This window comes from Talpa occidentalis, unplaced genomic scaffold (genome assembly GCF_014898055.3).
Source record: "Talpa occidentalis isolate TD23 unplaced genomic scaffold, MPIMG_talOcc4v2.1 talOcc4.9, whole genome shotgun sequence".
In the NCBI taxonomy this organism is placed as follows: domain Eukaryota; kingdom Metazoa; phylum Chordata; class Mammalia; order Eulipotyphla; family Talpidae; genus Talpa; species Talpa occidentalis.
In genome coordinates, this window is record NW_023605305.1 from 113,791,596 (window position 1) to 113,808,798 (window position 17,203).

Here is a 17,203-nt window from a genome sequence, read left to right on the forward strand (position 1 = left end):
GTGGTGGTAGGGAGGGGGTCTGGGAAACGCTGACAACCTCCCCCATCAGGCCCTGACCAGTTAAAGTTGGCTGCTTAGCCTTTGAGACTTAAAAGCCTTCCAGAATCCCTTCACAAAAGGGAGATGAAAACTGAGAGAGATGGAAAAGAGGCGAACAACAACAATGTGAAAATGCACCTGTTTCTGAACAAGGTGGTAGCACGCCGTAGACTGTAACCACAGCTTCTGGTACAACACCATTCCATCGCAAAACTGTACTTTAAAGGGATGTTATTTGTCAAAAGGCAACATATTATTAAGGAGACAATATCTGACTCCAATCCAAACATCATCATCATCATGCTTTCCTTACCTCACAAAATACACACATGCTTTCTTCACATGAATATAAATATAGACGAGGGTGGGGAACTAACTCTTAACCCAGAAACAGGTTCGACAGCACCTGGAGCTCCAGCCTGCCTGTGTGAGGCAACGAGGCCTCCTTGGCACGACGTCTACCTGATGTATTCAAAGCCCCAGAGTCACTGCCTGGATGCCAGCGCCCTCCTGAGAGAACTCACCCCAGACCAGAAACTGCCCTGGGCTGGCAGCCTCTGGGGAAGGGGCTTCAGCAGTGGGACAGAGCCCGGGGCCCTGACGGCCTGCTCAGAAGATGGGGGCGCGCCAGGGTTCAAGAGTAGCAAGGAGCACTAGGATGACCCCCAAGGACTTGTCTAATCACATCTCGTGAAGCCGAAGCTCCGTGGAGCTGGTAGAACAGGGTTTTGCCAAGACAAGCAGGAGAGGGTGAGGGAGATGTTGGAGTGATTAATCAATCCACCCCAGGCGGCCACGCCGGGTGTGTCCCCACACCTCAGGCCCTGCCCGGCTGTGAGGAGCGCTTCCTTCAGCTGCTGCCTCTGAGAACGAGCTCGTCCAGAGAAGATACTTCCACCTTCACTTGTCCTAGATCAGGGCTGGCATCCAGGACTGAGAGCACAGCCCTCTCTCTCACCACAAACCCACTGAGAGACATAATAGACACCACAGCATGGGCCAAACTTATGTTTGCACCCACCAGACAAAGGGGTCTTTGTGTTCTGCCCGAGTCAAGTTTTGGTATTTCTAAATTACAGCAGGGGAAGTGGAGGACAGTGGATGAGCCCAGCAGGAGAGAGCCGGGGGTCACTGTCCCCCGGGGCTGGAGCCTGTTCCCCTAGACCCTACAGCTCTCAGCCGCTGCACCTGCAGGAAACTGTCCAGGGAGCACAGGTAAGGCACTTAATGACTGTCATTACAGCCCGATTTTGTGCTTGCCTGTCCTGTCTCCATGATGATGTCAGCTTCCCAGGGGCAGCACCCCATCTTATATCTGGGTAATGATCCCCACGCATCTGAGAGTACCCTGTCCTGTCCTCCCAACCGTGTGGTGCTAGGGGAAACACAGACATCAAGGGCAGCAACACCCCACAGCCTCCCTAACACGCCACCAAGACAGCAGAACCACAGAAATGATGGGCTCAGAGCTGACAACAGTGGGGCCGGGGGGCGACACCAGAGCTAGGCAGAGACTGACTCCGCGTCAAACAAGTCAACAGAATAACCGCTCCACTTTCTCACTCTGCACTGTGGTTTTGTCACCCTCTCCTTGTCTCTACTCTAAGATCACAACAGAGTCCCCTTAAAAAGGAGAGGAGAGAACAGATGAAGCCTCCAGCCACCCGCGCCCCCTCACCCCGCGCCGCCAAGAGCAACAGCCCTCGGATCTGGAGCCACTTCCCATCCCATCACGGAATGTCGAGGAACATTGCCGGCTCTTTGCAGACACCTCTGCTTCTCTCAAGAAGTCCTTGATTCCTCCTTTATTCTTCCTTTCCTGTTCTGTAGAAGCCGACACCCCAAAAGCAGAACTATCAGAAGTGAATGATGTTGCATCTTCTGGCACATGTGCGGGGAATCCCTGACACTGGATACGGCTGGACAGACCTCTGCAAAGGCAGAGCCATTCACAGGCGCGGAGGACAGGAGTCCTTAGAGCAACACCTACACATTCTGGCATCTCAGGAAACATCCCAATGAAAGGACAGAGTCTTCCGGCAAAGCCCCCCACTAGCACCCCAAACCCCCCTCCCACAGCAGTCCTCATTCTTTGAAGAGACTACACTATGGGTTTTTTTAAATACAAAATAAATTGCACTAGCCTTAAGGGGATGCCAGAGCAAGTGCCATGCCCCTAGAGAGGGAGGCATCCAGCGGGCTGCAGTCCCTTTCAAGAAGGAGAAAATAACCACAGGTCCCGGGCAGAGCACCCTCTCTCACTCCATCAAAGAACAAACAAACAAGCGAGCAAACAGAAAACCCTTGGCTCCTCCAGATGCACGCTGCGGTGATTCCAAAACTCCCCCGGTGGAAGAATCATCTGGCGATTTCCTAAATATACAAATTCCCAGACACTCTTTCAGTCAGACCCACTGAATCAGAATCTCCAAGAGAACGCCCCGGATGTTCTGAAGAGGAGGGAGATTAAGGATCGCTGCTCCACAGACTCTTCCCTCCCGCTGGTGCCCAGTGAGCAAGGAAGCCTGAAACCAGGGCCAGGATGCTAACGGAGCAATCACCCAACGGGCAGCCCCATGCTCCCCACATGGCTTTGCTCCTTTGTTATGGGGGGGCAGGTGTCGGACCCGTTAGGTCCCCTCACCCACACGGGGCTCAGGACTCTATGAGAATAATTCCTGTGAAGATCCATCCTGAGGAAGCATTTAAGAGTTGACTATAAAAGATGTGGGAATCGAAGGTGAGGAAGGGCAGGGAGTTACCTCTCCCCGGGGTGGCCCAGCAGACAAGGCGGTGCACCCGCTGCCCGGGCTGGCAGGAGGGGGTCAGGCCTAGCGTCAGCTGGACAGAAGGACTACATGGATTTTAAAGTTGCTGCCAAGACTGAAGGCAACAGAGAGGAAGATTTCAGGGGCCCATAATTAATAAAAAGAGATAGCCTAAGAGTCACAGCTTTGCCTCATCGTTTCTCTTCAAAGAGAAAGGCGCAGAGTGCCACAGCCCTGACTCACCGCCGGCCTCTCCTCTCCGGCCGTCCCAAAGGTAAAGTGCACAGAGAGGGAGCTGCAGGTGCTGTGCCCAAGATCCGCCAAGGTGTGCTGGGCATGTGCCAGGCCGGCTTTGTAGGCCAAGGAAGGCATCTGTGTGGCACACCCCTGCCCCCAAAATGCCAACCTTACGCAGGCAGAGCGAACTTACACGCTTCACAGTTCTCTCCAAAGCCTGCCTGTCATGCTTCACCTTTAAAGTTTTGTCAGTGGGAGCGTTTTCCAGGAACTTGCTTGTGGAAAAAGATACTTTACTAAGTGTGCATTTCTTCTGACTCTAATAAAATTTGCAATCTCCAGTTAATGCTGAAATAAAAATCTCAAAAAAAAACCCATGTAAGCAAACACAAACTCAACCCTCATTTTAGAAATACTGTTCCATTGGTTCCAGAATGACCAACTGACAAAGAGGTGCACCCATGCTGAGCAAAATATCAGAAACAGCGGCCTAATAACATAAAAATACAGGAAGCAGTAGAAATAACTCAAACGAAAAGCAAGCGGGTGGGGATGCCAGCGCCTTTGAGGTTAAATTCCAAAGTCAAAGTGACCTTTATGAATGCAGAAGTGATCAGAGAGAGACAGAGACAGAGACAGAGGCCAGGCACACACATTTATATACGAAGCAATTCAAAACGGCAAGTTGAAAGGAAACATCTGGGGAAGGAAAAAAATGGTTTTTCCCCAAATGGAAGGTAAGCAATGACTCTTGCAAATACTATTTTTTAAAAACTGCCTTGGAGGACCACAGTAGTCCAGAATAAGAAAATGACTAAAAGCAATTGTTCATGTAGAAAGGTAGGGGCGGGGCACTAGAACACATAAATGAAAAGGGACAATTTTTAATAGGTATTAGCTATTAAAATATTAAAATATTTAATAGGTATTAGCTACAATTTTTTTTAAAGAGATGAATAACAAAAGCCAAAAGCACATGAGAATGTTCTAAGTGTTTTTGTGGACGGGAGCTCATTTGCACAAAAGATGGAAGTGCTACGGAGAAGGGGTGGGGTACCAGGCTCTCAGCACATCGTCCTACGTTGTGGGTGAGGTACCTGGGCTGAGAGTCTAGTATCAACCCTGAAATCAGCTCACTGCCTGTGGACCAAGGGCCTGGCGGAGCGGACCGCCAGAACGGTGGCCGCCTGCAAGGTCACAGACCTGGCGACAGGTGTGGAGAATTCTGGGCTTCTGGCTCCTAGTCCTGGTAGCCTCCTAGTCCCACTGCACACCTGGCAGACCAAAGTAAGGAGAAGAGTAGAACAAGAGAAAACCTGTCAGTTTCAGGTAATTTTAATCAAAGGGGAAGAGGAGAGGTGAATTCAGAAAGGATGACAGGATTTTAAAATCAATGGGAAGCAAGATGGACCCCACGTACATACCTGAAAGCAGAATAATGAATTACCAGTGGGTTCCAACCAGGATACTGTATCAGAGTCACCTGTAAGCCCTGGAAAATAGACAGTTTCTCCCATCTACAGTATCAGAACCCTGGGGGTCAAGTTCCAGAAGCATTCGTGGAGCTCCGGTCTAGCCCAGTGGACAGGTAAGGAGGCGGCCCACAGGAATGGCATCGGAGAGTGGGAACTAGATGGATGCAAATTCTGTGGGTAAAGCAGAATTTCTGTGGGTGTGATATTTTTAAAATGTATTGTAAGGCTGCTCGGAAGCATCCAAGCATATCCCACTGAATTTAAACATTTTCTAAAGCCCTGAAGTCAGCAACTGCGCTTCAGGTGAACCAAAGTCACTCCTCTGTGCCAACAAGTCTCCAGAAGACTTAACACAGTGGGACAGGGGCAGAGAGGCCAAGGAGATGTCTGTAAAAACACTAGAAAAAGAAAGGGGACTAGACAGTAACTCTCCTTCCTCCTTCTCCCACCCCCTGAAAAAAAGAATATAGAAAGAAGAAAGAGAAAAGGAAAATAGTTTCATGGTAAATTTCATCTCCATCGAAAAGAAAAAAACAAATGTTCTATGATTTTTTAAAAAGAAATCACCTGAGAAATTTTCTAGCTGGCAGTAAAACCAAGGCGTTGCTTCCCACTGCAAAACAAGGAGTAAGGCGGTGGTCTGGCGACTGTTTAGACAGCGAGGCAACGGGCTGACAGCTCCTTGCCTTAGGAGCTCAGTGATGTTTAAATTAACACCTGGCCACAAGCCAAGTACAGGAACACTCAAAATTGTGGAAGGATGTATTATAATTGGTATCTCCGCAAAGCAAAAATGATAACAGACTAAGAGGATCCAAGAAGTGGTTACAGCGAGACTCAGAAGATTGAAGATTTATACCAAGAAACAGGCCTTTTCATCCCTCTACTGCATCAGTTTAGATCCCAAGAACACCTGCCCATAGTCAAAGGATCTAAATCCTGTCCTTGGAGTTAAGGAACAGGCAACCTGTCCACTGAAAGCCGACGGTGGCACCAACACCTCCCCAGTGTAAGAGGACATCCTCCTGTGTCCCAGCATGAAAAGAACCCCGTGTCAGAGTAACCCCAGGGTGACACCAGCCTTACCATTTTACACAATTCTGCAAATCACTGTGGTCCTTTATTACTCCCCAGGCGCTCTAAATTAGGTTGCTCCTTGAGCTTCACTTCACAGGTGAGGTGACCCCAGAAGGCGAAGATGACCGTATTTACGAAAACAAGTTCACGGCAGGCCAAGCACCGCAAGCCTCAGAGTAGCCCACCGTGCATACCCCTCTCTACCCGGAATCCACATGCACACTCAAGGTTCCGCGCAAAGGAAAATAAAGACAAAAAATACGGCTGGGTATGTTTTGTTAAATGCTTCTTGAAACAACAGTCCTGGTTCATCACCACACCGCCTCCCGGTCCGCTTCGGGAATTCTCGGGCAGCGAGAGGGTGGCAGGAGTCTGAACCTCCCCAGGAGGAGAGGGTGGTGGTGAACCACCCAGCGCTGTGATAAATAATCTGGTTCCCCTTTAAACATCTGGGACTGGCATGCTGACCGCCAGCGAACAATGAACAAAGAGCAACTTTTTCTGAAGCCACTATCTTCTTCACATTTTCTTTGCAAAAAGATACAGCTCATGCACTTGAAGGTTTCTCTGCTTTGGTTTGGGAAAGCGAAAGGTAAAAATCTTCCTCCAGGACAGGTGAGGCTAAGGAGGGGCCTCTTGCAGGTCTGCAAACTCGCACATCCCACTGGAAGCAGAGTCTAGAGAGAGCAAAATAGACTCTGCCTCGAAAGGACCTTCTGCATGCCTTTTGCCTGCCATGGCTTTAATATACATTCTCTTAATTAATCCTATTAACTGGGCCATTTCATTCCCATTTTATTGCTGCGTTCACGCAGCAGAGCTGGATTTGAACCCAGGATTCCAGAGCAGGGCCCCCAAGACCAAGCGTTGCCAGCGCACAGCGTGAAGAAATGTGGAGTCCCAGCGTGTGGGTGGCACGGGTAGGATTTGATTTCCTTCCCCTGGTCCAACCATGTTCAGAAGGACTTTTGCGAATACCCAACCATAAAGAGGCTTTCCAAAAGGGCACTTTGAATGAACGTATCCACTTCTCCCCACCCCGCCCCGACCCCACCCCCCAGCCCCTTGCCAAAGGAGCAGCCCAGGCCGCTGCCAGGTTGGAGGAGTTGGGGATCGTCACACCACATTCCTGGGGCTGGTCACAGACTTTGAAACTGCGCCAGGGTTCCGAGCTGCGCGCCTCGGAAAGAATAACAGCAGTTGAGATGTTTAAATCATGTGGCCCAGCATGCAGCCACACCAGTTCTCCTGCTCTGCTGCCTCCACCTTCCAGAGGCGCGAGCAAACACCCCGGATTCCTGGGCACCCGGGCTCCCGAGGGTCCGAACCGGGGCGCACGGCAACCCCCGCGCGCATCCCCACCCGCCCACCCGCCCGGGCGCGCGGCCCCCCGGGCGCAGCTCAGCGCGGCGGGCGGCGAAGGTGCCAGCGCCGGGCTGGGGGCCTGCGCGCCCCCCGACTCCCCGGGCCCCCCGACTCCCCGGGGCCCCCGCGTCTGGCTTTCCTCCGCTCGGCCCCTCCGGGGTCCAGGGCGCCAGGGCTCGCGCCCCGCAGCCCGCCCCGCGCCGTGGCGACCCCAGAAACGCGGAACCCGACGGGCCACCCCGCCCCGCTCCCCAGGCGCCCGGGAGGAGCTCGCGAGCCCCGCGGGGCGCCCGCCCCGTCGGGCGAGGAGGCGCGTGTGGGGGCGCGCCCGCGCGCAGGGAGGGGGCGCGCCCCGGGAGGGGACCCGGAGTGCGCCCCCCCTTTCTGGGATCCGGGGGCCGACGGCGGGCCGGGTTCGCGGGGAGGGGGCGGGGGGGCGCGCGCCGGGTACTCACCACGCGCGGGGCCCGCGCGGCACAGCCAGAGCGCCAGCAGCGCGCACAGCCGCGCGGGGCGCAGCGCGGGCATCTTCTCGGGGGCCTCCTCCGCGGCCGCGGCGGCTGCCGGCGCAGATCCACATGGGGAGGGGGTCCCGCCAAGGAGCCCCCCTTTCTCCGCGCCCGCCGCCCGCCGCCTCCCGCGCCTGGGAACTCGGGCTCCGGCGCCGCACGCCCCGCGCCCCGCGATCGCCGCTCCCGGCGCAGCCGCCGCCGCCCGAAGTTTGCCTGAAACTTTCTCGGGTGCGCGGCGCGCGTGTCCTTCCGCCGGCGCCGCCTCCGCCAGGCCCCGCCCCGCGCGCCGCACCCCGGGGCTTCCCGCAGGAAGAAGCGCCGGCGCCGCGCGGAGGGATCCGGGCGCCGCCCCCGCCGGCCCCGCGCCCCGCGCCCCGCGCCCCCGCCCGGCCGCGCCCGCGGGGGTCTGCGCCCCGGGCTGCTGCCGCGCGGGAGGGGGCGCCCCCGCGCCGGCGGCCGGAGGAGCGCGCGGAGGGGCCCGCGCGGCCCGGGCTCGGCGCCGAGGGCGGCTGCCGCAGAGGCTTCAGTGGGGCGCAGAGGCTTCAGTGGGGCGCAGAGGCTTCAGTGGGGCGCAGAGGCTTCAGTGGGGGGCAGAGGCTTCAGTGGGGGGCAGAGGCTTCAGTGGGGCGCAGAGGCTTCAGTGGGGTGCGCAGAGGCTTTCAGTGGGGCGCAGAGGCTTTCAGTGGGGCGCGCAGAGGCTTTCAGTGGGGGGCAGAGGCTTTCAGTGGGGGGCAGAGGCTTCAGTGGGGGGCAGAGGCTTTCAGTGGGGCGCAGAGGCTTCAGTGGGGCGCAGAGGCTTCAGTGGGGCGCAGAGGCTTCAGTGGGGGGCAGAGGCTTCAGTGGGGTGTGCAGAGGCTTTCAGTGGGGTGTGCAGAGGCTTCAGTGGGGGCAGAGGCTTTCAGTGGGGCGCAGAGGCTTCAGTGGGCGCAGAGGCTTCAGTGGGGGGCAGAGGCTTTCAGTGGGGTGCAGAGGCTTTCAGTGGGGCGCGCAGAGGCTCTCAGTGGGGTGCAGAGGCTTTCAGTGGGGTGCAGAGGCTTTCAGTAGGGCGCGCAGAGACTTTCAGTGGGGGCGCAGAGGCTTTCAGTGGGGGGCGCAGAGGCTTTCAGTGGGGTGCAGAGGCTTTCAGTGGGGGTGTGCAGAGGCTTTCAGTGGGGGGCGCAGAGGCTTTCAGTGGGGTGCTGGGGCTTTCAGTGGGGTGCAGAGGCTTTCAGTGGGGTGCAGGGGCATTCAGTGGGGTGCAGAGGCTTTCAGTGGGGGCGCAGAGGCTTTCAGTGGGGTGTGCAGCGCCCGCCACTCATTCACCGCTGCGCCCATTCATCCCGCAGCAGCGGCCCTGCGCCCTGCTTTGCATAGCGGTGAGCTCAGCACAATGGAATGACTCGGAGGACGCTGGGGCCGAGCTGCTTTGCAGGACAGACTTGGCTGCTGCGGGCTGGGGACTCAGCCCTGCGGGGCTGGGGTGAGGGCAAGAGCTTGAAAGATTGAGTAAAATATGTGTGGGACAAGGAGAGCATCGGAGGGTATTGTTCTCTGTCGCCTTGCGTGTGATGGGCACACGCTGGAGCCATCCCAGAGGTGCCCCCGTCGAGGGTGGGTGCAGGATGGATGATAGAAACCGACGTGCAGTACACCGGTTGAGAAGACTGTGTTCGTGCATGTCCATGAGATCCAGCTTTTATGTACACTGAGAGTGGATAAAACTAATTGCAGGAGATATAGAATGTGCCATTTATGTATATAAATTTTTTTTCAAAATAGTACTATAGGTTTTAAAGAGCATGTTTATGGTGGTGTGCATATGTAATAAAAGAATATATTACCCTACATATAACCAGAATAGTGATTCCTTCCAGGGCAGGAGAGTGGGGCTTGGGTGAAAGAGTTTGCTATATATAAGACAAATGCTGAAATAAATAACAAGAGAAAAGTTGGTGTGGGCACAGCGTTCCAGAGGAGAGTCACCATCAGAGCAAAGATGGGAGACCAGGCAGATGAGCTCTGGCACCATTACTAATGCCCAGTCAGGGAGAGAAAAGGGGTTGGCACAGATTACCCAGCACCTTGAGTGACTGAAGCCAAAGAGGGGGACGGACAGGAAACTACTGGAGGTTTCTGAACAGGAGTGAGACTTGATGGAAAAGAAGGTGGTTCTGGGGCCTCCCTGGTGGCCTAGAGGTTGAGTCTCAGCGTTATCACTGCTGCGGCCTGAGTTAGATCCCCAGCCAGGGAGCTGACCCACTGGGCACAGCAGACCTCTCCTGTCTCCCCACTGCTCCCCTCAGCAGTATTTTTCAGTAGATCTGCCTGTTCTGTTCCCCGCTCTGTCTCTGGTGAATCTTCTCACCACCCACACCTCTGGCCTACACCCCAGTTCTTCTACGAATAAATAAAATCTTTCAAAAAGACAAAGAAGGAGAAGGTGGTTCTGATAATCCTATGCAGAATCAATTATCAAGGGCAAGCGGTGAACTGGAATCTAAGGACCAGTGAGTTTCTGGAACAGTCCAGGCATGGGGTGATGATGGCCTGAATAAATGAGGTAGATGTCAGAATGGAAAATAAGGGGTGGGTGTGAGACAATGGGGGGAAAGAGGAAAACCTATGTGACTAATTACATGTGAGAGTCTACAACTCTGTTGGGAAGCTCAGCCTGCCCGCAGAGCCTCTCGCTGGCTCCTACAGGATAAAGTCTAATTTTCTAAAAATGGTAAATAAGGGCCTTTCACTTCATTGGACTCCATCTCTTGTCCTCGCTGCCCCCGTTGTGAACTTTACACAATAACAGTATTGAATAACTCGAGATTCCCCCCAACACATCTTCTTATTTCAATCTCTGTACCTTCTGTTCCCTTGGCTTGGAATGATTTCTGTGGTCCCCTTCCCTCCTCCTCTTGGTGAATTTCTAATCATTCATCCTTTAGTCTGAGAAGGCTTTGCTGACACTGTAACGAATTCCTACCCCCTCATAGACAGTCCCTCCACTGTATTTTATCTTACACCAATAATCTATTTTCCACACTGAACTGTTTGTATTTCTATCTTCCTAACAAGATTAGAAGGTCCTTACGGGCGAGGACCGTGGGCGTATTCATTCTCAGTATCTACCACATAATAGGTGCTGGACGGCACTGAACAAGTGTGAGACAGTATGATCACAGGCCTGTGAAGCTCCAGCCTCGAATTTAATAAGCACTTTATAATAGATAAGCAAAGACTGTTATTGAAAGTTGTCCTCCTGGAATACTAGCGACTCTTCTCAAAAATAACATAACTCGGCAGGATAGTTTTAGAAATTCATTTCCCTTGTGCAAATATGTCCAATGGGAAAGATAATGGCAAGATTCTTCAGGTGTTGACCCATCAGAGTTACTACCTTGATCATTCTCTTTACTCACAATAGTTCATAGTGACTTGACTATGTACATACTTTAAAAATCACCTGCCAAACATTCGATTATCACCATTAAAATATATTCATAAGACTATAAAGGCGATCGCCCCCAAAAACAGATCTAGAAAGGACTGTGGCTATAACAAAATTACTGGAAGAGGTAAACATTGCTCAAAATATTCCTTTTAAGGAAAGCAGTTATGCTCTGAGACCTATTGTTGCATTTATTATAGTGTTAAACCTATTGTATACATTCCCACAAAGACAAGAGAAATGAGGAATAAATATTATGAATGGACGTGCTAAGGTTTTTTCAAAGATGCTGTGAATATAAATTGGTTCAAAAACAAACAGGACACTGACCATCAAGGGGTAACTGGAATTGGTGAAGACAGAGGTGAGAACAAGTCAGCCCCACCCATCCACTAACACTTTGGTGGAAATTTATCAGGGACCACTCCTGGGTGGGCAGCTGAGAGATACAGACAAACACGTAACCAGCAGTTAAGATCCAGTGTGAAAGGCAGCACTGTGGGTTGACCTCTGTGGGACTCCGACCCTGTCTGGGGTGGTCAGGGAAGGCTTCCAGGAAGATCTCAACAGCTGGATTCAGAATCAGAGGACCAGAAGAGGAATTCAGTCAGGTGAACAGAGAAGAGATTTGTCCTGGTTAGAGTCTAGGCGCTCTGGACACAGGGACCAGGTCTAGAGACGGGTCAACTATCAAGACCAAGCCTGTTCCTAAAGTGGGGAGACAGGAGCTCAGGCCAGGACTGTGGCCATCCAGAAAAAATGAACATTGGCTCCTGAAACGAGTAATCACTTAGATGATAGAAGAAAGGGAGGGCAAGGAATCAGCAGTGACCTCAGGATCTCAAGGCGTGATGAGTTATTCTCAGATAGTGAATACGGGCGAGAGAAAATTTTGGACATTAGTTAGAGCAGCAATGGAGCTGGTAGGTGGGACTGTTCAGGAGTAGCAGTGACTGCTGAGTATTTTCGGGAGAGCTGGGAGTAGCGTGGCTGACCAGCAGGGTGGATTTGCACTGAGATATGCTTCCTGTCACTGGTCTCTCCCCAGAGTTAGGCTTAAGTTCTACTGTGTGCATTTAGATACCTATTTCTTTGGTCCCCATCAGAAGGTCTTGGTATCTCATCATTTGAGTAGCAGTGGAGGTCATGAAATGCCAGAATTTACCTGGCAATGTCAGCCCCAAATAGTAGATTGGGGAACGGACTTCCCCAAGGACAATGCTTCTAGCCCAGTTGAATCCTGCTTTACAGGAGAAGTTGGTAGGAAAACATTCAGTGACTCCATAACTAATCATAGCTATTGTTATCCCTTTAAATTCCACAGCTGCACTGATTCAAAGAAAAATGGGATCCCATGGACTTTCATATAAAGAGAAATCTCAGTCTCCAGGGGCAAATTAAAATCTGCAGACCACCAGGGGTAGAAAAGAACATGAATAAGGGCCACTTCTTAGCTTCCATTTAGTGAAAACCTAAAATATACACACATGTCTTTATTAGTGAAAATGCACCTGCAAAATTGTCTCCCAAAACAAGCACAGTTGAGCTATTATATTTTCTCATGACTTCTCTCTCAAATCCACTAAGTTTTTTAACACTGTCAGTGACAGAATCTTATATATTTTGCCCCAGTTCCGAGTACAAATATGCATATATAAATTTAAGTTTTAAGATTTTTTTAATGCATGACATACCATCATTTTACATCCTCGTTTGTTTTTTCACAATGTAGGATTTCTTCCCTCAGATATGGTCACAACAGTTTTCCCAACATAAAGCACCCACAGTCCCCACCATAGCCCACGCTGCTCTCCTCCACCCTGTTTTCTCTCCTGTCCCTCTCCCCCCTCTCCCTTTCTGGATACCTCAGATCTATAGTCAGGATCAAGTTTTCAAGGATCAAGTTTTAAAATTTTGTCTTTCTGTGTTCCTTTATTTCCTTTCTCTATATTCCACCTATAAGTGAAATCATCTGATTAGCAGGATGGATTTACACTGAGATATGCTTCCTGTCACTGGTCTCTCCCCAGTGAAAGAGAAATCATTTCTCTTTCTGGCTCATTTCACATTGGATAATCCCTCCCAGCTCCATCCATGTTGCTGCAAATGGCATGAGTTTATCTTTTTTTGATTGCTGAGTAGTATTCCATTGTGTGTGTGTATAAATTGGTATATATTTTCAGTAAATGTTGAATAATGAAGACTACATATTTATCATGTCTATATATGATATATAGATATTTATGATTAGTGAGATTGACAAAATCTAGGTGTTTCGGATAATCCCAGACAGAATCAGTGAAACACTCTCGAGGCTGAAGAAGAGATTCTGGGGTACCCACAAGCTACTCTACGCTTCTCACCACATAACCCAACAACCCAACAATGTGTGATGAGGTGTTTGTGGAGGCAGGAATTAAAAGGAATATTTCTTTGCAAAATAATACTTAGCATTTGCACAGTGCTTTAGGCTTTTCCAAAACACTTTTAAGTGTATTATCTCATTTGATCCTCAAAGTAATCATGGGAAATAGCTAAGCCAGTCATTATGAGCCCCATCTTACAGATGAAGAAACTGAGATAGAGCTTAAGTGTCTTGCCCAAGGTGAAAGAAGTAATTAGTGACAGAGCCGAGACTCCTGCAGTCTCATCCCACTGTCCCTTCCTGCGGAAGTGTGAAGTACAGCCACCTTAGGGTGGGTCTCTGGGCTGGACTCCACCAATTCCTCAGCACTCCATATTGATACAGAGCAAGCTGACCCACTGCAACGAGGAAACATCAGCAAGCTAATCCATTCTTTGCTTTAAAAGCAATTTTTTGAGAGCCTAGCCTTTTCCCATCCCGTCCTTAATTCCGCGTCAATACAGATTTGAATCAGACCCAGCCCTGTTGTCCAGAGATCACAGTGCACTTGGGGGCAGCCAGCATGCAAACAACATGACTACCACAGAGATGAAGCTCAAGGAGAAGGGAAAGCAGGCAGTACTGTGATCATGGGTAAGGCCACTTTCATTGCATCCTGTCCCCAGCCTGGACTGAGGTGGCCACACAACTGGGCTGTCAGCAGTGTGAACACAAGGATCATCCTCCTTCACACATGCAACCCCCACACTTGTGGGTTCTTTGCCTTGCAAAGAGGAAGTGCTCAGTAAGGACACAGACCCGGAGAGTTCCACCAGGCTCAGCCAGAGAGAAGGCAAGTCCCAGGGGGCAGGAGTCAATTTCAAGATTCAAACTCACTCTGGAATGCAGCAGCCAGACGGAGAGCCCCCGGAAATGAATGGAGACCTGATATCTCTGCTCTGACTAAAGAACAGGCAATACAAGAAATGCTCACTTGGGTTTCTTGACGGCTCTTTGCACTTTCAGGAAAGTGATGCTCTCACTTTTATTGATGTCAAGGGGAAGAAACATTAAGATCGTCTTAGTGTAATTAACTCTTCCTCATGTACATGTACCATAGGCCAAATGGTGCCTCTGAAACTTAACTAGAAATCCAAAATTGTTTGCTATCTCTGTGATAAGCAGGAAAGCTAGTATAGCAACACTCACCTTAGCTGTACCTAACTTAAAATTTGTTTTGGTTCTTTTATGCTGGACAGTATTAACCTCCAGTCCCTAAGTGGGTGTATACTTTTTATATATAATGATGCCCCCAAAAAAGTGTTGATCTGTATGCATGAGGATGTTTCCAACTGAAGAGTCATGTAATCCACAACTATGTAATTATCAAACCACAGTATTAAGGATGAGCCTGGTACTGCAGTCACTACAATGCTTATGCAAGTCTGCATGTTTGTGAAACGTTAAGGTGTTTGTTCTCAGAGATTATTCGATTGTTTCTACCCAACATTCTTCTATTCTTCCCTCACAATTAGCCAAGAAGTTCTTGAAGAGTGAGGTGCCAGCATACACAAAGTTCCTACCTAAAAATATGGGGAAATGCTCATACTTTCTGGGTACAGAGCACATCTAAGTCCCCTGAAGCAGAAGAAAAGGAAACATTTCCTTATTGTGTGGAATTCCAAATGATTCGCTAAGTATGCGAATGGGAACATATTAAGGAAAAGAAGTCCCATTTTTAAAAGTAAGCCTTAAAAAATCTCCTAAAGTAATTCATCAGGAGATAATTAATGGCTGGCAGCAGGTATTTACGATAGAAGCGTACATGGCCTTAACGATAGGCTTGCTTCTGAAAACATCCTAATTAAAAAGGGAAAGAGTAATTTTATAGGAAAGTACAAATCAGTGGTGTGTCTGCGTGCTAATGTGTGCAGAGACAGAGGTGGTGATCACTGGGCTGGGAGCAGGTATCTGTTGCTGAAGATAATGACGTTGTAAATATACACATCAGTTTCCAACAAAGCTGAAAGTACATCATTATGATTTGTTGATGCAGAATGGAAGGTGCATTTGGAATTCAGCATGTGAGTGGTGCTTCTGCCTGAGCTAGGTACCAACTTGTTTTTGTTTTTAATCATTCTGATTTCTATAACGGATGATGTGCTATGACTGCTCTGTTCTTTTGCTCAGATGGTCTAATCTGAGCAAATTCGACCTTTTGCTCAGATGGTCTAATCGTCTTCTTTTCAAACCTTTCATTCCTTCCTGGTTGCCATACTTGCCATACTTACTAAATGTCTAAGCAAGAAGAGAGAAAATGCCAGCAAGACACACCAAGATGCCTGCATTAAGATCTACCCCATTGCAGAAAAGAAGCTGGAGACGGTTCACATTTTCCTTGGCTTGGTTTGCAAGCTACAGCTGCCTCAAAAGTCTTCCTTCATTGAATTTGCGTGATCCAGAATCCTCGTTTGTCTTCTGATGACGACTACATAAGAGAATATTCTAAAAACAATGGCGGGGGCCTCCCTGGTGGCACAGGCGTTAAAGACAGTGCTATCAAGCTATTGGCAAGGCCACTGCACCACGAATTCAATCCCTGGCCAGTCAGGGAGCAACCCACATGGCACAGCAGACCTCTCTGTCTCTCCTGCTGCTCCCCTCAGCAGCGTATTTCAGTAGATCTGCCTGTTCTGCTCCCCACTCCCTCTGGGGAATCCTGTCACTCCCCGCACCTCTGGTCGACACCCCAGTTCTTGTATGCATAAATAAATAAATCTTAAAAAAAATAAATAAAGACAATGGCCAGGAGGATCGATGCTTTTTTAAGGGACCCAGGCTGACTTGTGCAAACTCCAAGTGCTGGGATTACTACACAACCTTCAAGGGTCAAAAAGCCAAGTTCAAAACATGCAAAAGGTAGTATGGTTCCTTACTCCTCCACCCCTTGGGGTTCTGAGGAGAAAAGGGAAGTAAGAAGAGCTGAAGAGAAGAAAAACAGAAGAGCAGGAGGAAGGTGAGAGGCTGCTGTGGAGCAACAGGCACCTGTGCAGAGGGAGGGAAGTAGCGTGAGCACCAGCAGAAGGAGAACCAGTGTGGAGTTCCTTCTCACACATGTCCCTCCTCCCTCCCGAGGGCTGGGGGAGCCCACGGCTCTCTTCTAGAGGAGAGAGAGAACTGGCCTCCAGACACCTCCTTGACTTCCCGCCAATGAATTCAGGGCCGCCTGTCCAATCAGTTCCCTCTATCATAAATATTTACGCATGACAGTAACAAGAGTGCCATTAACAATGGCAGGCAGCGCTGGCTGCATCAGCCACTGTGTGCTAAGCCTTTCACTTGGTGGCTGGTGATGCTCCAACCGGCTTACGAGTAGCCATTAGCATTCCCATTTCACAAGAAAGTGAAGGCTGAGCAGTTGGCCAAGAGGACACGGCTGCTGGGCGGTGGCACAGCCCCCATGAGGCCAGCGCCGGAGGTCCAAAGAGGCCCCTGTGCGGTGTGTGTGCCTGTGCCTGGCGTCGCCTGCCCCAGAGACCCAGCACCAGCTGTCCTTGGGCATGAAGACGCTGTCGCCAATCACGTCGTGTGAGCCCGGCCTGGAGAGCATGTCGTGAGAAGGGCTGGGCCGTGCGCCTCCTCGTGCTCCCTGCAGCAGGATGCCTGAGCTCGCGCTTGTCAGCCTCCGATCGCGGGGCGACCGGAGGGTTTCCTTCCTCTGCTTCTGCCCCGAGCTGAGAGATGAGTGACTAACTCTGCAGGTTTGCTCCGCCATCCCACTTTTTATTTCGAGAAACTCTCCTCTGCAAGTGCTCAGTGGCAGTAGGGAAAGAATCAATTCCAGTTGTGCCATATCTTTTATTATATTAGAAACAAAAAAAATATTTAAAAATTAAAGGAAAACCACCTCTAGAGTCATAACTGATAGTGTCTTGGCATATTTTGTTCAGTTGTTTCTTTGC

At 50.5% G+C, this 17,203-nt stretch overlaps 1 protein-coding gene across 1 annotated transcript in view; it reads right to left on the reverse strand.

Annotated features, from left to right (window-relative positions):
- Nucleotides 1–17,203, reverse strand: part of NOTCH2 (notch receptor 2) — a 167,799-nt gene that overhangs the window by 127,715 nt on the left and 22,881 nt on the right. The window contains exon 2 of the mRNA XM_037500843.2: nucleotides 7,417–7,521. Within this exon, the coding sequence (XP_037356740.1) occupies nucleotides 7,417–7,521 (105 nt within the window). The remainder of the gene's footprint in view (nucleotides 1–7,416; nucleotides 7,522–17,203) is intronic.